We start from the raw sequence: 25817 nt of genomic DNA on the forward strand, positions 1-25817 counted from the left end.
CACAGAATATGTCCTCCCAGTAAAGAGTTCTCAGATTAAATTACCTCTTGCTGTTTACTGAAGTTTGACTTGCATTAAATACATAGAAGGTATTTTCTTGTGTTTCTGCTAGTCCTGACTTTCTAACCTATGATTCATATTATTCTCATTGGTTTATATGACTCATTGCTTTGATAAGTTAAATAACTCTTTTTCTCACTTTTTCTTTTGTAAATTATTTTTTTGATTTGAAGAGGTTATTATTTTTCTTTCTCCGGTTAAGCAGTGTGAAGTACTATCCGTGGCTGAACCAACATTCAAGGCCTGTTCTGTATTCCTCCACTGAGCTGAGGAGGTGTCCTTATTGGCTCCAGAAAGTTAGCATGGGGGAGCAGTCCTGTCATCAGAGTTTCCTTTTTGCTTAAGTGTTCTAATAGATGGTTTAGGGATGAGAGTTTAGTTATGACAGAATAGTTCGTAATATCTTAATGTCTTGATTAGATAGAAAAGATACTGGTTTCATCTCTGTTAATGGAGTAGCCACCCTAGGAGTTGATGAACCCTGTCCCTTTTAGGTGAAACTGATAGACACGTTAAAATAATAATGATGCTAATTTTAAAAAACTGAGCCCACACCAATTGTATATCTAAGAGGATGCTGTAGTTCAGATGTTGAATGCCCCCAAAGGCCATTGTGTTAAAGGTTTGGTCACCAGGGAGGTGGCCTTTAGGAGGTGGAGCCTTATAGGAGGGCCTTAGGTCATTGGGAGTGTGCCCCTCAAAGAACTGTGGAGCTGGGGCCTCTTCCTCTTTTACTTCCAGGCCATGAGCTGAGTATTTTGCTCCATTGTGCACTCTCTGCCATTGCTAATACAGCAGCCCCTCCAGAGACTTAAAAAAACACATGTCCCTGATTGTGAACTGAAACCTCCAAAACAGGGAAAATAAGCCTTTTCTCTTTATAAAGTAATTATCTCAGATATTCCATTATAGTGACAGTGAGAGGAGTAGGACAGAGGAAGTGAATAGACTTTGAAAAGCAAGTTGCCTTCCTACTTCCAAGGATGGACCTTCCAGGAAAGAAAAGGTTGAAATAGAAAGTTAAGAAATTCCACTTTATTCATTTCTACTTTATCACAGGAAAATTTTTAGCCATTGGGCTATTGTCTGTCATATTATCTGAAACTTCTCTAGAACATCGGCCTTGGCCAGGAACAGGGAAGGAGCACAGTCCTCTATTGGTCTCTTACCATTTAGAAATTGCCATGACAACTGACAGGATGTTTACAGAGGAGCATTAGCAAAATGTCAAGAATTCTATAGTGATGGGGTATCTTTACTTCAGGTGAAAAAGAAATACAACTCTCGAAATTAAAAGCAAGGTAAAGGGGCTCGGGATATGGTTAGTTAGAACAGTATCTGAACTTCAGTGTAGACAAACCCTCAGTGAAATCAAAGCCTGCCACCCCCATTGACCATGAAGATATTCACTAGGTGGTGCAGCCAGGGTGAGTGCAAGCAGAGCAGAGCAGCACTGCAGACCTCAGAAATGACCATTACATGCTTGTCATTGGGCAGTTATTCCTTGTCTCAGTGAGTATGCTGTTGGTGCAGGTCTCAGAAAAATGCAGAAAATGCTTGACAGAGAACTGGGTGCTCTAAAACCGAAGCTAGAGAACAGAGGTGGGAAAATAGGCCAACTGGGTTTGGGAGGTGGGTGACGATGTGTGAGTGTCTCGGGCCTTAGAAAACTCACCTTGCTTCTCTTTCTTCCAAGTAGAAGGGAATTATTTCTGATTTTTTTCATTTTTGCTTGTACTTCTGTCCTTGTAATTGATTTATAACACTTAAGAAGATATAAAAGTTCTAGCTTCCTCTTTTGTTAGTGTTTGTCCAAAGAGTAGCTCCAAATTGCTAAGCCAGAATGCCCATGATATTGGGCATTGGTGAGAACTTAGAACACGCCAGTGGCCAAAACATCTGCTTGGGGATCAGATTTGGGTTTAGAATACTGGCCAACTTTGGGCAAATTACTTAATCTTTCATGAACCTCATATTCCTTGTCTTAAATCGAGATTAATAATAATTTATTTAATATGGTGGTTGTAAATATTCAATGCAATGTCCATTAAGTACTTAGCATAGTGGCTGGCATAAAATGAAGCAATCAATAAATCAGAGCCAAAAATTATTTAAAAATATATAAATAAATACAATTTAAAAAAACACTTTCCCTGGAGGGAAACATTCATGGCGAAATTTTATACACAGCCTGTAAGCAATAAACTTTTGTTGCATATACATTGAATGAATGAACTCATTTTTTCATCCCCAAGGGTTTAAACCTGCATGCCTTTTTCCTCTACAAAAAGTCCCATCCCAGCTTGTTAATACTTTTATGCGGAAGTTTGGTAAAAGACTCAATTTTAGTGATTCCCTAATAGAGCCTATTCAGATATAATTAAAAATTCTTAGAATTATGCTAATAAGTTCAATATAGAGCATTGCTGATGAAGTCTAATAAATTCTCTATTGTATTTAGAAACAATAGTGGCTTTGTTTTATTCTGTATTTTAGAAACTCCCAATGCCTTAGTGCTTGCTGAGAAAGGCAAACAATAGTAATATCTTTTTGGAGTTTTACTAAAAGAAGTCTGTAAGTGCATATTTGCTTATGTACTGTCCTTCTAAGGTCACACTGATATTTCAATTTACAAAGCTGAATAATTCCTTAAAATGCTTCACCTGACATTGACCAGAAGTTCCCATCTGATGAGCTAGATTATCAAAATCCATATTTATTTAGCCTTTTCTTTAATATCATAAGAATAGCATGAATATTAGGAAATCTATAGCTCCTTTTTTTTTAAGGAGGACAATAATTTAGGCTCAGTTTGGATCTCTCACCTCCAAAAATCTCAGGTTTAGAAATAATACTAAAGTCACATCACCCTAAAACTCTGCCAAAATATAGCATAAAGTCATCCATTCTTTTTTATATTATTTTCTCCATTTGTTCACGAGGGTTTTGTTAATATCTACTTCTCAAAGTTTCATTGTTTGAAACATAAGGTTCTCTATTTTTGAGTTATTTAGGAATAAAAGGTCTTCATCTTTTCATCTTATGATATAGCATAAATTCCCTTAGATTTTAGTATTATTTGGCTTGCATGTGTGTTTCATAGTGAATAAAACTTTATTTACAAAAACAGACAGCTGGTTGGATTTGGTTTCACAGTCTTACTTTGTCAGCAGAACACTGGTTCTCAAAGCCTAGTCCCAGGGAACCACCAGCAGCAGCAGTAGCAGCAGCAGCAGCAGCTGCTACTTGATAGAAATGCAACTTCTTGGGTCTCACCCCAGACCTACCGGATTAGAAATGTGAGTGTGGGGCCCAGCAATCTGTTTTAACTATCTGGCCTGCTTTTGTTTCTTGGTTAACCTATGCACCACCTACTTCCACAGTCTTGAAATATCTTGTAATAGAATATCAGGGTGGTCTATCAAGAACAGGAAAAAAAAATTAACCCAGCACCAAAGACAGAAGCCAATGAGTAAGAAGAGGGGTGTGTGCATATGTGTATGTGTGTGCACATGTGTGCGTGGGGAGGAGTGGTGATGGGAGTGTTTGAAGAACTCCTAAAGAAATACTTTATTAATCAAGATGCAGATTCACCTGGGACTTCCTAGGATTCAGGCCAAAGAAAAATATATGTGTATTACATGGATTACATTGTTCTGTAATTCATATGAATTATTCCCTGTACTGTCAAAATAATTTTTTTTAATTAGGAAGGGGAAGAAGTGTGATGGAAGCCTTTGGCTAGAATGATCTAAGAGATGTGATGAATGCTTCAAATCAGCTTGACTAAAATAGCATAGAAACACTTCTTGCATACAAAGGCCCAGCATTAGAGGGATAAAGTTCTGCATCAAAGTCAAGTGTGTGGACCTAGAGAATGGAGAGGAATGGAAGTCAGTGGTCCAGGACAAGGTTCTTCACATGACTTAGGAAAAAGTGTGAGTACATGAGGTGAACCCCACCGCTAGGGATTCTATTAGCCAGGCTACAATAAAGTCTTTTCAGATTATTCTTGTGCATTCATTCTACCAATTGAGAATCTTTGCCATAGACTTTGATCAAATTTCAGTCACCTCACTCATACTTTTTAAGCAAATAAACGCAGAAAATTCAAGGATAGAAACACTACTTGGAAACAGAAAAGTGAAGGATTGACAAAATTATCAATTGTCAAGTTTCTGTTGTCAATTGAAAAAATTACCCCAGTGCTGCAGATCGAGGATGGCAAATAGGTCTTATCCACTGTGCTGACTCTGGTCAATTGGAGTTTGCCTAGAGCATTTCAAGGAGAGGGTCTGTTGCAAGACATGTTCTGGGCTCTGTGATGCATTAATAGTTAGTGCCTGAGAGCTGTTTTGTATTAATAGTGGTGGCACGTATGGCACATTATCTGTTGACCTTGGTGTTGGGCTTAGATAAGTACATAGAAGAAATGACATTTTGTTGGGAAATTAAAGAAACAGACATATGCCTCTGAATTTTTTCCCCAAACTTTAATCATTTCTCTAATTTCTTAAGCCACCCTTAATGTCAGTCTTCTCACTTCCTTAATTATATCCTCTTGTCTTCGACAGATGTCCTGCCTACTGTTCCTTGAATGTTTACCATCCTTTGGGTCAACACTTTGTGCCTCTTAGCATTCTAATTCAGCAGTGTTTAGGCACCAGGACTCTTCTCTGCCTGTACCCACAGTCCTGTATTTCTTCAGGCTCAACAACTTTTTCCCCATTTATTCAGTTATCCATGCTTCCTCCTCCTGTCTCAATCTAGGTATCTAGAAATACTCAGAAATGTCAAGACATGAAGAAATATTTAATGAAACATAATATCATTTACTTTGTAAATCTATGTGAGCGTTTGTCCAGGCTTTGAGTTGGGTAAAACTTCAGTCTTTTTTTTTAATATAAAAAGTATAAGAAGATGACTTCTTATGTATCACTCCTAAATATTTAATATGAATCAAAAATAGCTCTGTGGCCCTCTGCCTCACTTCACATACAAAAATTGAATCAAGGTAGATCAAAGACCTTTATGTAAAAACTAAAGCTATAGGACTGTAGCTGTAGCTCGGTGGCCGAGTGCTTGCCTAGCATGCGTGAGGCACTGGGTTTGATCCTCGGCACCACATAAAAATAAACAAATAAAATAAAGGCATTCTGTCCATTTACAACTACGAGAAAAAAAGTAAAAATTTTTTAAAACTGAAAACTATAAAACTCTTAGAAGATAATATAGGCATAAATCGTCAAGGCCTGGAAGTAGCAAGGGATTCTTAGATATGACAACAAAACTGGAGGCGACAACAGAAAAATAGATAAATTGAACTTTATCAAAGTCACAAACTTTTGCATATCAAAGAATACTATCAAAGTGAAAAGACAACTAACAAAATGAGGGGAATATTTACAAATCACATATTCTAATATCTAAATACATAGAACTCCTCCAACTGAATGACAAAAACCCAGCTTTTTTTTTTCCTCCAAAGATATACAAATGGCCAATAATCACATGAAAAGATGTTCAACATCATTAATCATTAGGGACATGCAAGTCAAAACCACAATGAAGTTCCACTTCACACCCTCTAGGATGGCTAGAAGCAACACAAAAATAGCATATGCTTCCAAGGATGTGGAGGAACTGGAGCCTTCATGTATTGCTAGTGGTAATGGGAAATGGTGGAGCCCCCTGGAAGTAGTTCTGCAGCTCCTCAAAAAATTAAACACAGAGCTACCATATGAACCAGGAATCCACTCCTAGACATAGAGCCTAAAGAATTGAAAACATTAAATTGGATAAATATTTGCTTAAGAATGTTTATAGCAGCAGTATTCAAATAGCCAAAAGGTAGACACAACCAATATACCCAAAATAAATTTGTAAACAAAATGTGGTATCTATGCAATGAAATATCATTCAGCCATAAAAAAAAGGATGATGCATGCTTCAAGGTAAGTGAAACTTGAAAGCATTAAGCTAAGTAAAAGAAGCCAGACCTTAAAGTTCAAATGGATTAAATTTTCTATCTCCTCTGATTCATTTATTAAGAACAATAGATTGACTTGCTACTATGAATAGAGTGGAGAAAGGCCCAGATGGACAGTCACAGTACAATAGGCATTTCAGCCTGTATGAGGGCCCACCACTCATTTTCTAAAAGAAAAAAGTTATATACCAAAGTCACAAAATTTGGATAAGATTTGTAGTCCTTCTGGCACTTTTTTGCCCTTTCTATCATTTCTGAGACACAGAAAGTTGTTTTATTCAAGAACCTGAAATCATAGACTATCTGTAGAGGCTGCAATCCTCACATGGGAATGATGGTGTGGAGGGAATGTGGAGGCTGTGTCCTGTCCCTCTCTTGTCTATGATATTGCAAAGGCCATTCTTGGGCAGTGAAGTTTTAACTGTGTAGTATTAGGATGGCTTCGCACCCACGTTGTGAGGAGTTTTGAATGAGGCACCTTTGTGAGGGGTTTTGGTGGTGGTTCTGGGTTTGTTTGGAGTTTTGTTTGGTTTTTTCTTTTTTAACTATGAAAATCACTGACCAAGGAGTTAGAGACTTAGTCCATGATTGCATCTCTGTCAGTCATTAGCAACAGAATCTGGGTGCTCCCCTCCAACACACACACACACACACACACACACACACACACACTTCCTGCATTCCAGTTTGCTCATCTGTGCAATTACTTCTGAAGCCTACATTGGTTCTAAAAGCAAAATAAAACAAAACAAAAATCTGTGATTCTCTTATAAATTTGTAGAAGACATATTTCCAAATTCAGTGATTCCCATGAGCCAAAGTTTCCTGAGCACCTGCATGTGAGGCCTACCTCTTAAAGCTGCACATCCACTAAGAGGAAGAAGCCCTGGGCTCTCTAAGTATTGCATTCCAAGGGCATGTGAGCAGGGAGTCACAGGCTCTGAGTCCTCCAGAGCCAAGCAGGCAGCAAGAATGAGTGAAGTAGGCCAAGGAGGAAGGAGCCAACTGGTCAGTAACTCACTGCCCTGAAGAGAAGAGGTGGCCCTGAGTTCTAGCCCTCTGGCCAAGGGAGAGTGGGAACTCCGTGTTGCCAGAGTCCAAGTCTCAAAAGAAACTGGAAACTCGTCTTTCTGTATGAAATCTTCCACTTAAGAAGTTTTTATGTTATTGCCAACTGGTTCAAAAAATTCTTTAGATAATGTTTCATAAAACAAAACATGGTTGCTAGCAACGTAAGTCCTGGAGTCTACCCAATAGTGACTTCTCGAGTATGCATATAATTAGAATGCTATACCTTCAGTGATGGAAGTGTGTACAGAGTTCACTAAGAGCACAGACAGCGACTGATTCAGCTCATAATGATTTCTAAAAAGGCTTTCTAATTACTATCCAGTCACTTGTCAATACTTTGCAGCACTTTTTGTTTTTTTTAGAATGAGTGATTCATTGAAGAACACATCTCCCTTGTCCATTAAGTAAATACGTGTTTGGTAAATTCCACAAGTGAGCCTTTGGAATGTGTTTTGACAGTTTTGCTCATTCAGGTTTTCTACTACTTCATCTCCTGGCTTGTACATTCTTTATTGAATTGTGAAAAAGGGATGTTTCTTCCTGCTGTTCTGGTCTTTTTCGTAGAATAGAAGGGATTCATTCTGATTTTTGAATGGAGCTGTAATTAACATGGTTCCTTTTGTTTAACAACCTCAATTTACATAGTACCTGCTCATTCCAGAGCATCATTATTGGTAGCACAGCTTCATTGACTGATGCCTGAGCACTCTGGGAATAGTGTTTGTTAATTATCTGCAGCAAACCAGGTAACTAAGGGGAGGTTCTGCTACTATGACTTTGATGAAAGTAGCACTGATGATTTTTTTAATTGCTTAATGATAGATGTGATCATCTCAAAGCAAAATAAAAAACATACTCAGCTGCTGAGGAGTAATGTTAAGTCATAATTGCTTTTAAATACACACACAGACACACACACACACACACACACACCCCAGGCCCTGCACACTCTTTTGCTATTTTTCTAAGCATACATACGTTTACCTTCAGTTTATATGAGTGTTTAATTGTCTTTAATAATGTCATCATCAAAGTGTTGTAAATATTTCATAGTACATAGTAAATGCAAATGTCCTCAGAGGCTAGGCGCACTACTGTATGAAACAGTTGAATGTTGGGGACTGAGGCAAACTAGAAACTATATGACCTGCTTAAATGCACTCAGTTTTGATTGCTGTGGGGGTTTCTTAGAACATTGTCTTGGGGACAGGGAATGAAAATACATCTGTGATCCTGATTTGGTCCTCCTGTTCTAGTGGCTTATATACTCTATGGAGAAAAAAGAGGCACTAAGCATTTAGAGTCCTGGTATTTTAGAGCTGGAATGAGCACCTCAGATCACCCTACTAAGACTTATTTTACGCTGAAGGAAACTGAGGCTTAAAGAAGGGAAGTATTTTCTCTATATTTAACCCAAGTGAATAGTTCATTTCTTTCAAGTGAGCCCTAAGATCAGGGAAATTTGGAGTTCGTTCTCTTTCTGGATGTATTTCTTCATCAACCAATACCCACACATAGTTACTGAACACTTAAAAAGTGGCTAGTGCTACTGAGGAACTAAAATTTTAATTTTATTTAATTAATTTTAATTTAAATACTCCCAGGTGACTAGTGGATGCTATATTGAGCAAGGAAACTCAGAGATCATACTTTCCATCCCTAACTCATCACAGCCTACCTTGAATAAATATAATGACGTTTTCCATATGACTTAAGTGCCAGTCAACAGTACAGTCACCCTGTGGTGCCCAGGATTCACTGAGATTGGTTCCAGAACCCCCACAGATACCAGAATCTGTGAGTGCTCAAGTGCCTTCTACATATAATACAGTGTTTACATATGACCCCTGTGCATCCTTCTGTATGCTTTAAATAATCTCTGTTTTACTTATGATACCTGGTACAAGATAAGTGCTATTTAATAGTTGTTGCACTGTATTTGTTGGGGAACAATGACAAGAAAAGTAGTGTGTATGTTCGGTACAGACACAAATCTTTATTTCAAGTATTTTTGATGTGCAGATGTGGAACCTGGGGATGTGGAGGGCTGACTGTGTACTTCTCTTTATTGTGCCTCCATCTGTTGTGCTATGGTTTTCATATATTTGCTGCTATATATGTTCTTTTTAAATTTTTTAAATTTAATTTTAATTCCTCAATTCATTGTTTGGGTTTTTTTGGAGGAGAGGTTGGTACTAGGGATCGAACTCAGAGGTGCTTTACCACTGAACCACATCCCCAGCTCTCTTTTTACTTTATTTTTAATTTTGAGACAAGGTCTCGCTAAGTTACTTAGGGTCTCACTAAGTTACTGAGGCTGGCCTCAAATTTTCAATCCTCTTCCCTCGGCCTCCTGAGTTGCTGAAATTACAGGCATGCACCACCACTTGTGGCTAAATAATTGTTTTTAAAGAATATAAGAGAAAAAGAAATACTGTTTTTTTCTTGGTACTGGGTATTCAACCCAGGGATACTTTACCACTGAGCCATATCCCTAGTCTTTTTGCTAAACTGCTGAGAGTCTCACTAAGTTGTTGAGGCTGGCCTCAAACTTGCAAGACTCCTTGCCTCAGCCTCCCAAGTCACTGGGGTTACAGGCCTACGCCACCACACCTGGCAGAAAAAGAAGTACTTTTACGTTTATCCACAGACTTACTGTTTCTAATGCTAATCATTCTTTTCTGTAGATCCAAGTTTCCATCTACTATCATTTTCCTCAGTCTAAAGAATTTCTTTTAAAATTTGCAATAGCGGTTCTGCTGGATAATTCTCTTCTTTTTCAACTGTAAAAAATCCCTAGCCAGGTGTGGTGGCGCACACCTGTAATCCCAGCTACTCAGGAGACTGAGACAGGAAGATTGAAAGTTCAAGGTCAGCCTCAGCAATTTAGTGAGACCCTGTCTCAAAATTTAAAAAAAGTAAAAAGCATTGTGTATGTAGCTCACTGATAGAGTAACCCCAGGTTCAATACCCAATATAGGAAGGAAAATAAAAATCTCTATTTCACCTTTTTTTGGAAGAATATTTTTGCTGGATGTGGAATATAAGGGTAATCTTGTTTTTTCTTTCCCTCTTCTTTTTAACACTTTGAAACATTCTATTGTCTTCTTACATTATTTCTGATAAAATTTCAGCATTCATTCTTGTCCATGTTCTCTTATATATAGCACCTTTTCCCTCTTTTATTTATTTATCATTCCCACTTTTATTTAGCTTTAGTTTTCAGAAATTTGACTATGACTGATTGTGGTTTTCATTATATTTATCTTGCTCTGAGTTTGTTAAACTTCTTTAATCAGTGGTTGACTTTTTTTAAATTAGTCTAATTTGAAAAGTTTTGGTTATGTGTTCTTCAAATGTTTACTTCATCCTTTGTCTCTAATAATCTCTTTTTCTGAGAATCTAATTATGTGTATGAAAGACCACTTCTTACTAACCAATAATTGATGCTATGTTCTTTTTGTTAGGTGTTTTTTGTTTTTGTTTTTCCCTTTCCCTCCAATTTCGAATATTTCTTTTTTTCTTTCTTTCTTTCTTTTTTTTCTTTGTACCAGGGATTGCTCAGGGGCACTTGACCACTGAGCCACACCCCCAGCCCTATTTTGTATTTTATTTAGAGACTGGTCTCACTGAGTTGCTCAGTGCCTTCACTTTTGCTGAGGCTGGCTTTGAATTCTCCATCCTCCTATCTCAGCCTCCCAAGCTGCTGAGATTACAGGCATTCCTTACCACACCCAGCTCGGTTTGAAAGATTTCTATGAACCTTTCTTCATGTTCCATGAGCTTTTCTACTACAGTGCATGCTATTCAGTTTGGTCCATCCAGTTAACTCATTTCAGATGTTCTTATTTCATTCTAGAATTTCATATGCTTTCTTTTTAGAGTTTCATATTCTTTCTTGAAAAATCCATCTCTTTACCATTTTATTTACCTTTTCCTATAAATTATTTTAACACAGAATCATCATTTTTAAACATTTATTTGCTAACTCTATTGATTAGGGTCAGTTGATCTGTTTATACAAGTGGTGTTTTCTTTTTATTATCCCCCCCACACACACTTTATTACATGTCCTGTAATTTTATGACATTTTAGACATTGTATAAAGAATAGTCATGGAGGTAGAAATGATAGTAGAATGAATCGGAGATTATTACCCTATGTACATATATGATTACATGACTTGTGTAACTCTACATCATGTACAACCACAAAAATGAGAAGCTATACTCCATTTATGTATGTGTCAAAAAGCATTCTACTGCCATGTATAACTAATTAGAACAAATTTAAAAAATAAATTTTCAAATACACACAGAAACAGAATAACAAACAGGAAAAAAAGAATAGTAGAATTTGAAATATAGCATATTGGGTTCAGTTTCCTTTCGAATCACTATACTGTATTGTATTCAAAGAATGATATGATCAGATTCTTCCAAAAATTGAGTTGGTACTGAGCTGAATCTCTCATTAGATTGCATTTATCTGAGATTACTATGCTCCCAACTGTGTTTGTGCTACTTTAAAGGGGGGAAAAAAAATCAGTGTTTGACCTGGGAGTTTCAGGTATTTTTTGGTTCACATTTAGACTCAACTCTGACAGTGTCTTGGAAGACAGGCTTCATAAGAATGGGTAGCAATCTGATTTCTCTTTAGGGACCAGCCTCTCCTCCGTTGCCTCTGGGTTGGCACATACAGGGATGAAGGGAGAATTTTCAGACCAAGCCTTGTGGTTTTGTCTGCAGACCTTATCTAAACTCCCTTCAGTCCTGTCAGCCCATGTTGTTGTGCAGGTTGACCGACTCCCTGCCCCTCTGAGATTCTCTCTAAGGCAGTCTGTGCTCAGACCCAGCACTTGCCCTCACTAGGTGTAAAAGTTGCCCCAACTCTTTGCCCACATTTGAAGTGCTAGTCTGTCTCTAGAATTCATCAGAGCTTCTTTGCATCTTCTGGACTTCCCCCAGAAAAATGTGGTCATTATTTTGTCTGGGTTTTTCTCGTTTCCATGGCAGTGGTCTTTTGTGTGCTTTCTACATCCTAACTGGAAGCAGAAGTTCCTCACATGTCTCATTTCAAATAATGGAAGCTGCTGAAAGAACTCTGCATTGCCCCACCTTTCCATTGTCAGGGACTCAAGAGACTCCACGCCTGCGCTACATCACTTGCTAAGGAGAACTTGTCTACTTAGGATGTGGTACCAGAGTCAGTGCCCAGAGAGGTGTGCTCAATGACAGTGACTGATCCAGCCACTCTGCAAGCAGATCCCTCCTGGGAAAGCCATTATGTGACAGTCTCTGCTTTCCAAAGCAGCAAGCCCCTCCTCCCACCCCCATTAGATGGGGAATGGTCAAAAGGTCCCAAGCCATGTCCAGAATTGAGTACTTCAAATTGTTAGGAACTTCCTATCACTCATGTTTGTCATTTGGTTGGTGTTCTGCCATCCACATACAAAAACTCATGCGTCAGAACAGCTCCTTATGGTACTGACAAGCACTCCTGTACTTCACAGAGGTCCCCACATACAAACAGTAGCTTGGTAATTGTAAACACCTTTCACCTGCTCCTAAAATTCTTATGAAGTTTTCCAGTGCCTTATCTTCTCCTAACAATGTAAAGAAGACTCAACTGGCTGCCTTCGCCTTCTAAAATAATTTGTTGGAAACCACATTCCAGTGATTGAACTCAGGGGCACTCAACCACTGAGCCACATCCCCAGCCCTATTTTGTATTTTATTTAGAGACAGAGTCTCACTTAGTTGTTCAGCGTCTCACAGTTGCTGAAGTTGGCTTTGAACTCGTGATCCTCCTGCCTCAGCCTTCTGAGCCGCTGGGATTACAGGCATGCGCCATCACACCCAGCTGGAAAACACATTCTTAACAAGTTTTTTAAAAAGAAAGTTAAATACAGTTTTGCTGAGGAATAATCAGTATCTTGTGGAGTGTGCACTGTTTGTAATATGATGATGGCAGGCCAGTGCTTCAGGAAGCATTTTGCAAGGTTGGTAGTTACCTGCTCCCTTCTAAAATCCTTTATGGAACTGGAAACTATCGAATGTCTGTTGTATACACCTTCCAAAACATGAAGGAAGAGAAGAAATGTTAGCCAAAAACCCTTTTCGAGTATGTGCCCCTGTAAAAAGGGCTATGGACCAAGGATATGATTGATTGTAGGTAATTGTAAAAACAACAGTTCATTTTATGTGTTTGAATGCTGTACTCCCAGGATAATTCCCAGGACCTCTGTGGAAAGGATAGAACTACAGGAAGGAACTCTTCCTTCCAGGAATTCATTTATCATGCCATACTGACATGTAGAATTCCAACATACAAAAATTAGTTTTAGTTTTCTTTTGTGCTTTCCATTGTTTCTAAATCACAGTAAGATCCTTATGGTCATCAAATATAGTATTTGTAAAATTTATTATATCTCAGATTATTTCAAAAGATGCAGTAGAGGTGTTCCCATTAAAGGACCTATGGAAGTTCAAAGAACTAAAAATTTTGACTCAGTAGGTTTAGGCCTGTGAGCTTGTATTCTTTGTTTATGAGTATTTTGAGTAGTGATTATGTATTAAATTATTCAAGAAAAAATAAACCTAACAATGTTACTAACTGTCTTATTAATGAAATAATCCCTAAATGTTGAATTCTAGTCTGACCAATGATAGTCTGAATAAAAGTCATACCTCTGATGTGGCTCAGTGGTAGAGCACCCATCTGGCATGCATGAGGCCCTTGGTTCAATCCCCAGCACCACAAAACAAACAAACAAACAAAAAACCTGTCATTTGTCATCTTGCTTTGCTTGATATGTAATGAGGAAATAGTAATAACTTTCTTTTTATATGAATTTTTTCTTCATTCCATAGGAATGACCACTTCTAATCTATCTGTTTAATAATTTTCTTTTTTAGAGCATTAAAATGAAAAGTAGAAGGGAATAAATGAGAAAAGAATTCCCAACAAATACATGGTATTTCAGTGTTAAGACCAAAATGTGTCCGGTCTTGCCAGTATCTCTTCTCTTGCCAGATAAGGTGAATACTGGGATTGCCACGCCATTTGGGGGAGCAGTGTAATTGTAGGAATAGCTTATGACTCCTAACAGGCCTCATCTCTTGGGCTCTTTTTTTTTCCTTACAAATCAGTCATTTTATTTTATTTTACTTCATTTCTTTTTTATTGATTTTTTTAAAAAATAAATGACAGCGGAATGCATTATAATTCTTATTACACATAAAGAGCTCAATTTTTCATATCTCTGGTTGTATATAAAGTATGTTGACACCAATTCATGTCTTCATACATGTACTTTGGATAATGATGTCTGTCACATTCCACCATCCTTGCTAATCCCCTGCCTCCTCCCCCTCCCTCCCACCCCTCTTCCCTATCTAGAGTTCATCTATTCCTCACATGCTCCCCCTCCCTACCCCACTACAAGTCAGCCTCCTTATATCAGAGAAAACATTCGGCATTTGTTTTGGGGGGATTGGCTAACTTCACTTAGCATTATCTTCTCCAGCGCCATCCTCTTTTTCCATTGATTTCTTCACTAGACTGCAGATCCAGTTAGGGGTTTTTCCCCAGCAAGTCTGATAGAATCGTGGCTCTATTATCTACTTTCCAGTATCCCTTCTCTAGCTCACAGACTGAGAGCAGGAAGAGGCTGCAAACCTTCCATAGACTTCATTTGTTAATTCTTTCCTTGAATACTTACTTGGGACATTACACTGGCCACAGACACAATAGTAATAATCTGTCTTCTATTTCTTTGCAATTACATATTATTATGTCAATCCTGATAAGAGGAGGTATCTTGCTGAAATAATGACAAGATTATTGATGCTCATAGATATTGGAAATTTTAAGTTAAAAAGTAATTAAAATTGCTATATTAAGTTGATTAAAGGAATTCAGTGTAGCGATAAAAACATCATGACAAGGGCTGGGGTTGTGGCTCAGTGGTAGAGTGCTTGCCTAGCACATGCAACGTTCTGGGTTCTATTCTCAGCACCGCATAAAAATAAGTAAAATAAAATAAAGGTATTATGTCCAACTACAAGTAAAAAGTAAATACTTTTTAAAAAACAGCATGACAAATTTGAAATTTGTAGTTTTTATTGTTAAAAAAAGAAAAAAGTTCAACTCTTATTTCCTTTATCTTCTTAAATTTGTATGAAGTTAATACTAAAGAGCTAAAAAGAAAAAAAAATCTAAGAGAAGGTACTTTACTGGGAATGTACTATATATACTGGGAAAGAATTTTCAGAGTTCATGTGGTGTCAAAAATATATTTATGATTATGTATGTAACCATTATTAGTTGGATTTTCTGTCATGAAAGTATTAAACTGTCTTTTTCTGATATGCCATGAAATACAGACTCAGCTAAAACACTCCTCTGTGCTGTCTTCATTACCAGCATAGTTCCATGAATATAGATGCTAGGTCTTGTCTTGGGCCAGACCCCAGCACAGGGTGGGGACCCGATGGTTATTTGTTCAGTGCTTTGAATCTTAAGATGTCATGCATCAGTATGATACTCTAGAGCTTCCACATTTTTACTCAGATTAGTTTATTTGACTATAATATCAAATTTGTGAGAAAGTACAAACATTGTATCATATGAATAAAATTGTAGTTCCAACATAACTAGAGTAGAAGCGGGTCTCCACAGGCCATTGATTGTTTTATATCATCAACATTCAATAAATGCTTATTGTTGTTATGGGCCAGTCACTGTGTTGATTATCTTATCGAACCCTTGCATTAACCCTATGATATAATGCTGTGGGTATTTCTCTCATTTTAGAGATTAAGCAACTGAGACATGACACAGCTAGCTAGCTAAGGCAAAGCCATGCGGTTAGTGTCAACACTGGGATTTAGGCTCCAGCAGCACAGGTTCACAGCCAGGCTCTCAGTTGGCCTGGTCACTGTCTTATGATTGTCAGTGTGAATACATGAGCCAAATTAAGTACCATGGGGATGTCCTGATGACTTTATTAAATTACCTGCTATTATTATAATGAGTGCTGTTTTGCGGCGTGGGGTGGGGGGGTGGGGGGTAAAGAGACAGTACCAGCAGGGAAAAAGGTGAGCAGGAGTGAGACACTGATGAGGAAGTCAGACAGGCTCCCTGGAAAAAAAAAGAAAGGCAAATCATCATTCTTCTTTTAGAGAATAAGGTAGCTCCCAGCTAATAGAGGATGACTCTGGAAAAAACAATCTATTGAAGGCAGCTGGATATTTGTGAGGTCGGGACACACCTACTGTCTTATAGAAGGGTCTACAGTCAGAGGAGAGACTGCAGTGCCGTTGTGACCAGGAAAGATTTCATCGGAACTTAGCAGTGTGGCTTTTAATGAATGTGCTGAGCTGTAGTACTAGCTAAATGTTTGGAAGTTCTGGGATGAAAACACTGTCTTAAGCTCTCCTCAATTACTTGTTAAGGAGTGCATCTGTCTTTGACTTGACCCAAGAATCTATTGTAGTGCTGTGGCTGTGGCTCAGCAGTAGCACACTTGCCTGTCATGTGTGAGGCACTGGGTTCAATTCTCATCACCACATATAAATAAATAAATATAAATAAAAAAGGTCTATCAACAACTAAAAATATATTTCTTTTAAAAAAAGAATATACTGTAGCTAATAACACATTAAACAAGTCTTTGCCTCTAGGTGAGTATAAAACTAGCAAAAGTTCCACTACCAACAAGCTACAGTTGGTGAGCATATGACCACCTATGCCAGGGGAATACATTGAAATCAAAATTGTTCTAAACACACATCGACTTACACAGGCAAAGCAGTACCATGATGAAGGGAAGATGGAGCGGAATCATTAACATTATTCTTCGCCCATAAAATCCAAAGGCCAAACTTCCCGGGTGACAAAATAATAGACCACTGTACCCGGTTTCTCCTCAATTTTTCCAGTAGTTTGTTGGAGTGGCCTTGTGCAAGTTGCATCCCCAATAAGTCATTACTGCTGTGTTGGTTATGTCCTTCCTATAGGTTGAATTATAACTTGTATCTAATCATACTCCAGATAGGTAAATTTACCAAATACTGTTTATATTTTTCAACTACCTGAGTTAAAATGTGTGTCTGATATATAATGGACATTGCTTCAGCTTTATTTTACCTCTGTTTTCAGTTTGGTACTACGGAAGGTTATTCTCACATGCACCCCAAGTTGTGTTTCCTGACTTTCATTTTCTTTTCAATAGAACAAATCGGCCAGGAGATGTTGGAAAACCTCAGTCATGACAGAGAAAAGATACAACGAGCACGGGAAAGAGTAAGTACAAATGACACTATCCTTCTACATATCTAATAGATGAGAAGACATAGAAGGTCCTTGGGACATGCACAGACAAAACCATGACGTAGACATAAGTAGAAATGACTAGGGAGAAAGGAACATAACATCTACTAGGAGGAAAAGGAAGGGTGCCAGAGGGGGCAAAGCAGCTGCTCTCCCCATCTGGAATGCCCACAGGGGGATTTTATTTAGCCCTCTGGCTGAGAAGAAGGTCATTGAGGGGGATTTTGGAATATGTCACTCTTTCAGTAAAAATACTGATGATTCCGCCCTCTTTGCTTCATTTATTTCCACTTTTTAGGAGTTGTACATTTTGTACATTAGAGGTTGATTACCAGATGTATGTTAAACTTTGTCAGCTTTTGAGACATTTGCTTTTATATTCAGTTCAAGTATCCAGTTTAGAGCTCCTGACATCACTTCTCACATGTCACTTTCTAAATCTAAGAATTCTCAGAATTTGTGTTGTGTATATAAACATTTTTCATTGTTTGGCTTTTATATCGTGAAGTAAAATGATAGAAAGTGATTGCTCGCCATGTACTTCAGAAATAATCTAATCATTTGGAGTTGAGTTGAGTTTTAACCCTGCTCTTCTCCTCCTAGCTTCGGGAAACAGATGCAAACTTGGGGAAGAGCTCCAGGATTCTGACGGGGATGTTGCGAAGGTAAGAGCAAGGTAGGGACCGACCTTCCTCTCCTGCCTCTTTTGCTGTTTTTATCTAATTGCAAACAGGCATTTTACAAGCTTGCAAGCTTCTACTCCCTTCCCCTGTGTCTAGACACTTTTGAAATAATAGAGCGCTGATTGTAACTCTTATTTGGACAGGAACACATACTGAGTAACTCCTATTAGAGAGAAGGCTTGAGCTAGTGGGGTTACCTCAAGCTATGGAAAAATTAGGGTTAGACATGAAGAATGTTTTCATAGCCTGAGGAAGGCCCCATGGCAGGAGCAGCCTGAGTTTATTTTCTATTTTGATGGAGGGAGCGCAGCCTGCGTCGGCAGGAGCTCACTTGGTCTCAGCCTGGCTCTCTCTTGCCTCGTTTTCATTTCTCTAAAAGGACTCCATTTGGGGAAACATTTTTATTTAATGTATATAATTCAAGATGATTTATAAAATGTCAATATTATCTGAATAATCTGAATTCATGTGTGCTAGCAAACAAATCTTTATGTTTTCTGTGTGTGACAAAACTTTGATTGATGGAAAATATTCGGGAGAGTATAAAAAAGAATATGAGTATAAAAATGAGTATAAAAAAGAGTATAAAAATGAATCAGAGTTGGTCATGTTCTATGTAAGTATTTTTAGCATGGAATGATTTTCCACTTGAGATCTACCAGGTAAGAGTATCATCTGGCACCAAGATGCCCATTTGGAACTGTGAATGGAAAAGTGAGTCACGAATATTGTAACTGATCTCTAGGAGAGCTTGACTGGAATGTTAAGGAAGAAAATCTTCATTATAGTTGATACTGAAGAAACAACTATTTCAAAATAACAAAGCCTTCCCTGATCATGTATCCATATACAGTAATTGTTAAAATTATCTCTTGTGTTGAAGATTTATTGTATAAGAAACTATTCAATGTACATTTGTTCCGCCATAAACGTTGATGTGATCTCTCAACCTGATCAGAAATGAGCCCAAAGTTCCCTGAGCACTGCCAGCCTAGTGTCCACATTGCTCCTTCTTTCCCTGGACACACTGCTCCAACTCAGAGCCATAACCACCAAATTCTCTGATCAAGAATAGTAAGTAATGGGGCTGGGCCTGTAGCTCAGCGATAGACCGCTCGCCTAGCACATGTGAGTTTGATCCTCAGCACCACATAAAAATACATAAATAAAATAAAGTATTGTGTCCAACTACAACTAAAAAAAATAAATATTAAAAAAAAAGAATAGTTAGTAAACGACTTGAGAAAAGCTCAAAACCTACAGAGAAGGGAACTGGTGATTGAAAGGAATGCTTCAGTGCCTAAAGACAATAAAAAAGAAAGAAAGGGAAAAAACCTTCACTGCTTTCCTGGGAGGGCCCCTGCGATGTGAGCTGTAACGAATATTCTGCATATGTCTCCATTTTGTCAAATCTCATTAAAGAGTCCTCCTGCTTTATGTCAATTGAGCTGTCCAGAAATCATTCATCATTTTTAGTGTAAAAAAATCATGTGGTTATTTAAATAATATCATATTAATGTTAAAGTTCAGCTGTCATTTAATGGTATGGCTTAATCAGATGTAGCATTTAGGGTAAATAGTTTATTCAAGCTCTTCGTGGCTTTCAGGTTGGCAGATTCAAATAAGGATTTATGGGTTTCTAAACCAATGTATTTCTGTCCATGTTTCTGCTTGATGTACCTCACCCTTTAGTGCAGGATACTGCAGACAGTTATTTCAACAAATAAAGCATCCCCTCATATTGTGTTTGAATAAATTTGCAAGTCATTTAGAGAGGGTGAAGCACAAACGACTTCTGCGACCTTCAACTGGGCTTTCTGTAGGGACATGGCACTAATGCGATGGCTCAGAAGCCTGCAGAAGAAAATTACTCTGGTGAAATCTACTTGGGCTTCTCTTTGTAGGCAGACTCAGTCAATCTAGACTTATCTCCTCTCAGGATGTTTGTAGAGAACTCACAGGAATAAAATGCCCAATGGACATCACCTGGCTCTGTCTGAGCCAAAGCTCGTAAGTCCACCTGTGTGTGTGTGTGACAGTGTTTTTCAGTAGACAAGCTAGAATGTTGATATCTGCCAAGATTCCCAGGTACTTTTCATCAGTGGTGTAACCAGACTGAGTCTTTGCATAGTGGTAGTTTTGGTTTTGTTTCTAGTTGCTATCCCACATGACACAATTTATTTAGGACTTTGGAAAAATGAAAAAAACTAACCAGCTTCTTTACTTTATTATTTGGGTTATTCCTGAAAACATAGTCTTTTGAGAAGTAGAACCAGAACTTATATACCAAAGTCTTTTATTTCATTTTTTAAAAATATTTTTTAGTTGTCAACGGACCTTTATTTTATTTATTCATATATGGTGCTGAGAATTGAACCCAGTGCCTCACACATGCTAGGTGAATGCTTTATTATAGAGCTACAGCCCCAGCCCTATTTCACTTTTATTTATTTTATGCCCTCTGTCACCTCTCTCCTGTTCATGTGGCATTCACTCCAGCACTGGTGGGGGTTTTATTTAAGAAGAAGCCACATTCCCAGAATTCTTGTTCTTACCAAACTGTCCAGCTACATTGTGTGTCAACAGGTGATTATGATTTAAGAAACAGCACAATATGGAATCATGTGCTTATGTCACCTTCACAAATGTGTAAAAGAATTGAGTGTCCTCTTTGTGCAGTGTAAATATTTACCTGCAAGTAACATAAGCCTATTTATTTTCATATGCTAAGTTCTGTGTTTGAGAATAAATATAATACACCAAAGCAAGGAATTACTTTATTTGAAAGAAAGATTTGGGGATTTTTAAAATTTTTTAGACTTCAAGGTTTTTAAATTTGTGAAATGAACAGAAAAGGTACCTCATAGCCCCTCCTTTGGCTCATTTCACTTGCAGTGGTCAGTCAGTTATGAAGACAAGTGAAATCATGTTCACTCTGAGCCAAAGTCTGTGTATATGACCACTTGATCATTTGTGACACTGACCAAAATAAGAAAGCAACAAAAATTAAGTTTTTAAAATCCAGCAGCCACTAAATAATCATCTAACACTTGTGCTTTTTAAATCTATTGTTAACTTCAAATGAGGCAAAAATCCATTTTCTTCCTTCCTTCCCTTCTTCCTTCCTCCCATATGCCTGTAATAAAAGGCATAGTGATCCTGAGAGGAAACCACATTTAGCTTTGCCTTCAGAGTGCTTATGTGTGTATAAAAGTGTGCAGTGGGAATTCACAAAATTATCTAAATCTCATGAAAGCTATTAAGGATTCTACAACCTCAGTTAATCCTTGCTGATCATCTATTTTCATAAGGAAAAAAAAACAACCAAAACAAAATGTGATTTGAATGGCTTTAAAACCCACATGTTTGAGAAAAAATTAGGGAAATAGGAAATTATTTATAGCATCATAACAAATAAGTTTTAAAAAGAACTAAACTATGAGCCATATCTAGGTTACTGAATAGCAACTGGTTTAGTCAAAAAGAAATTATTTTTTATATAACTACACTATGTTACCAAAATAAAGAAAGCAAAGGAGAAAATTGGTCGATTCTGACATCAGAATAAAGCCTATAACTTATTTTCTAGAAAGTAATTTTTCTTTCTTCTTGACACAAGAAGGGGAGCCACCTAGGGACAAAGTGTTTATTTCCTGACTCTGCAGACAGTTTGAATAGAGTGGAATTCAGATCAAATGAAAATGGCTATGAAACAAATGACCATCCGTGTGGTAACTGGGGCCAAGAAATGGATTTTTCATTGAGTCTCACAAAACTTGATTATTACATTTGGTTGTCATAAAGTGTTGCAAGGATCCCTGGGAGGCTCCCAAGTTTCTCTTCACCTATGTACTGCGTTCACTCGCATGTGCGTGCGTGTGCGTGTGCGTGTGTGTGTTTCCACGTATCAGATCAGATTGGGCTGGCAATCAATGAAAATGAAAACAGAGATTTTCAAAATTCTTAGAAAAAACAGAAATAATCATTTATGATTATATTTCCTTTTACCTCTGAATAACTCTAGTAGTAGTTAATAATTAATCAGTAATCCTGTAATTTTTTTTCTGGAAGTATCTAAAAGAGTCCTCAAGGATATAACAAATTCATAAATTGAGAGCTCCATTAGCATAAATGGGAGAGCATATTAGAACTTCACTATGGACTGCTTTGCATATGATGCATATATATTTGGAAAAAAAACTTTCCTGAATGGTGACCTCAATGTAAAATAATTTTCTCTCTTCCTCAACTATTTCAACACACAAAATCAGAGTGTTCCCTTCAGAAATGAAGCGCTTATCCTTGCAGCGTGAGTGCAGTAACTTCTTAACATAAGTTGCTTCTGAGAGGTCTTTTGTAACCAACCTGTGATACAAACAAAGCCAACCGTAGTAAATGCAGTCGGCCTCGATAGCGCCGTTCATACAATACTATTTAATGTGTGTTTTTGTTAGAGTGACTTCTGAGTCAACCTGGGGAATAATTGCCAGCTATCATTGCTATCACATTTTACGTTTTAAACGTGGTCTTGTTGCTTTGGTAGAATGACAGGTAAAACATCTGGAAAAGTGAAATGTGCTGTCAGTGGCTCCAGAGGGAAAGTATAACAGAAATACCAGAGCAGATCTGTAAGCCATACAAATATATATTTTTAAATAAACAGACTTATTCGTAAATAGGCTGTGACTAGATGCTTAAGCTTCTTTGAAACTTCATTCTACATACACACACACACACACACACACACACACCCCATTTTGCTCAGGAAATATTTTATTATATTTTAATTGTTCTTATTACAATGGCTAAAATTCAACAGAGTTTTTAAGACTTGTGAAAAAATGTCCTTGAAAATTTACTCTCAGAATTCATGCCTTGAAAAGGCCCCTTCTCTCACAGAGCCTTGTGTTCATATGTGCACATTTTCTTCTCTTTTTTCCCCCGGTGCCAGGGACTGAACCCAGGCCCCCAAGCATGTCAGGCAAGCGCTCTACCACTGAGCTACCCTGCAGCCCTTGTTTTCCTTTTCTCTCATCTTGTTCCTCCTTTGTGGCTTGCGTAGCTGACTAGTGTTGAGCACGGGTCCTGACCTGAAGGTAGTGTAGCAAGGTCTCAGCCTCTAAACCATTTTTCAGCTTTTAATCAAGCACAGTTCTTTCAGAGTAAAATCGTTGAATTGCAGTTGATTCTTTGGACTCAGCAGAGTTAGGAGCTAAGCTAGATTAATGCTATAGAGAGAATCTTTTTTTTAATCTTGGTCCTCTTTGTGTGACTCAATTTATTACTAGAGCCTTGACTCATTGCCTTTGTCCTTGGACCTCTTCAAGGCCAACACGGATGATGCTTTTGCCAAATTAAACAACAATTCTGTACTTCCTTATTTATATTGTTCTTTAATAATATTCTTTATATTTTTCTTTAATAATATTTCTTTAATAATATTCTTTCTACATAGGATTTTGGCTAGGCAAAGCAGCATGTGCCTATCGTCCCAGCTGCTTGGGAGGTTGAGGCAGGAGGATCACTAGAGCCCACAAGTTTAAGACCAGCCTTGACAACATTATGAGACCCCATCCTAAAAATATAATAATAAAAATCAGAAACATAAACAAGGGCTGGGGATGTGGCTCAAGTGGTAGCGCGCTCGCCTCGCATACATGCGGCCCGGGTTCGATCCTCAGCACCACATACCAACAAAGATGTTGTGTCCGCCGAGAACTAAAAAATAAATATTAAAAATTCTTAAAAAAAAAAAAAAGAAACATAAACAAGTCAAATGCAGTATCTAAAGCTCCCTGCCACCAAAGACTACCATCTGCCTCCACTGATCTCTCAGTGCATTTCTGACCCCAAGCGAAGCTTTACACACATATGACCCAGTTCCTAACCCCATGAAGGAAGCAGTGTCATCCCCATTTCACAGATGAGCATAACTGTGCTTAAGGAAGCTAGGTAAGCCATCTGGAGTTGGCCAATAGCAAGACAGAGTCAGAATACAAACTCAGTACTTTCTTTCAAACGTACTCCATGAGGTTCCCAAAGGTTGCTTAAGTGAGAGTAGTTCTCACTGACCAGTGAGGAGAGGAGTGCGTATGAGCTGCGGAGTTTTTGGTTTTGCTAACTTTTACTGTTATTATGCTGTTATGCAGTTCCCTTTCTTCTGAAATAATTGTGTAGTAAACACTTTCCTTAAGCTGGTCCAAAATAAGTACTTGAAAAAATGTTCAGCAGTGGCAGTGTGTGCCAGTGTTCCTGCCTTCCCATGCCCCCTTCTGATTCACTGCTCTAGGAGATCCAGAATCCACACTGTCCTCTGGCCTTCAAGAATCCAAGGGCTTGTTGTGTACTCTCAGACTCCTCTTGGCTAGTAGCCGTGGTCCAAGCCTCTTGGTGTGTTAGTTCATCTTCCTGAGGACTGTATGCAGCACTGTAGGGAGCTGTCACTGGGTATCTTCAGGACCCCCAGGGCCTGGTTCTCCTGCTATACTGGTCTGAGACCCCTCACAGTGTCAGAGGACCAATTGGCCGGTGCAGGAGATAGGTTCAGAAAGTGATGAATAAACCCGAGGAGACCCACTGTTAGGATGGGCTGGAGGCCCTGGGCTGCAGCTGTGGGTGCAAGGAGAGTCCCAAGAAGGGTCTTCTTGAGGAATCCTTTAGAAATGGCTTGATTTTGAGCATTAACTGGAACCAACAGACCAGCAAGGAGCTGAAAAGCCTCTACCATCCTTACCTCCAGTGTTCGGCAAGTATCATGGTTAGGAAATTTCATTTTTATGTCTAACTCTGTTTCACCTGGGGCTTTATCCTCATTGGAGTTTTCTTTTGCCCACCATTGTATGGGCACCAAGAGGCATATGCCCGATAGGTAGGAGGTAGGCTCTGGAGCCCCATTCCTGCTTTCTCACCGTTAACCTTTGGTAAGAATCTCACCTCCCTGTACCTCAATTTCCTTATCTATAAAATGGAGATGATAGTAGTCCCTACTTTGTAAGTTTTTGCAAAAGTTAGTCAATACATGTAAAGTACACATAATAGTGCCTGCTACAAAATAAGATTTCAGTAAATGTCAGAACAGTAGTTATTATCATCACTGCTTTGAGAAAGAAAAAGGCCTAGGAGCAAGGACTAAAATAAAAATGTTAATAGTTATTTTAGGTTGGTGAATTTTAAATTGATTCTTTTTCCATTTCCAGAGTTTCCTAGGAAGTTTCAAAAAATGAGAAATTAAGCCAGGTATAGTGGCACATTCCTTTAGTCCCAGCAATTTGAGAGACTGAAGCAGAAAGATTGGAATTTCAAGGGCAGCCTCAGCAACTTAGTGAAACCCTGTCTCAAAATAAAAATTTAAAAAATAATAATAAGGGCTGAGGATATAGGTGAGATATATAGCAATAGAGTGCCCCTGAGTTCAATCCCAGTAACAAAAAATTAATAATAATAAAAATAAAATCCTCCCATCCTTTCCTGATGTCTCTGTGTCTGAAAGGGACCCACCATTCTCCCTCTGTCTGGGACCTTCAGTCAGCAATTCTGCAGCAACTCCCCAGAGCACTCAGAGTTCCCCAGGAGCAAAGCGTCCTCCAGCATGGATGCTTTCCCTCCCACTTGGACTGTCAGAGAGACAAGCATCCTGATTGGTCTCTGTGCTGCTTCTCCTCCTTTTGTCTTTCTAAATA

General features: G+C 38.2%; 1 protein-coding gene across 8 annotated transcripts in view; it reads left to right on the forward strand.

Moving 5' to 3' along the window:
* Positions 1-25817, forward strand: part of VTI1A (vesicle transport through interaction with t-SNAREs 1A) — a 443239-nt gene that overhangs the window by 178220 nt on the left and 239202 nt on the right. For 5 of the 8 annotated variants that reach the window (XM_081268185.1, XM_081268182.1, XM_081268183.1 and 2 more), the window contains 2 exons: positions 17358-17428; positions 18059-18120. In XM_081268185.1, the coding sequence (XP_081124311.1) occupies positions 17358-17428; positions 18059-18120 (133 nt within the window). Of the gene's footprint in view, positions 1-17357; positions 17429-18058; positions 18132-25817 lie in introns of all 8 variants that reach the window. The other 3 variants (XM_081268187.1, XM_081268189.1, XM_081268188.1) reach the window with 1 other exon arrangement.

This window comes from Spermophilus citellus, assembly GCF_964194105.1.
Source record: "Spermophilus citellus genome assembly, chromosome: 15".
In the NCBI taxonomy this organism is placed as follows: domain Eukaryota; kingdom Metazoa; phylum Chordata; class Mammalia; order Rodentia; family Sciuridae; genus Spermophilus; species Spermophilus citellus.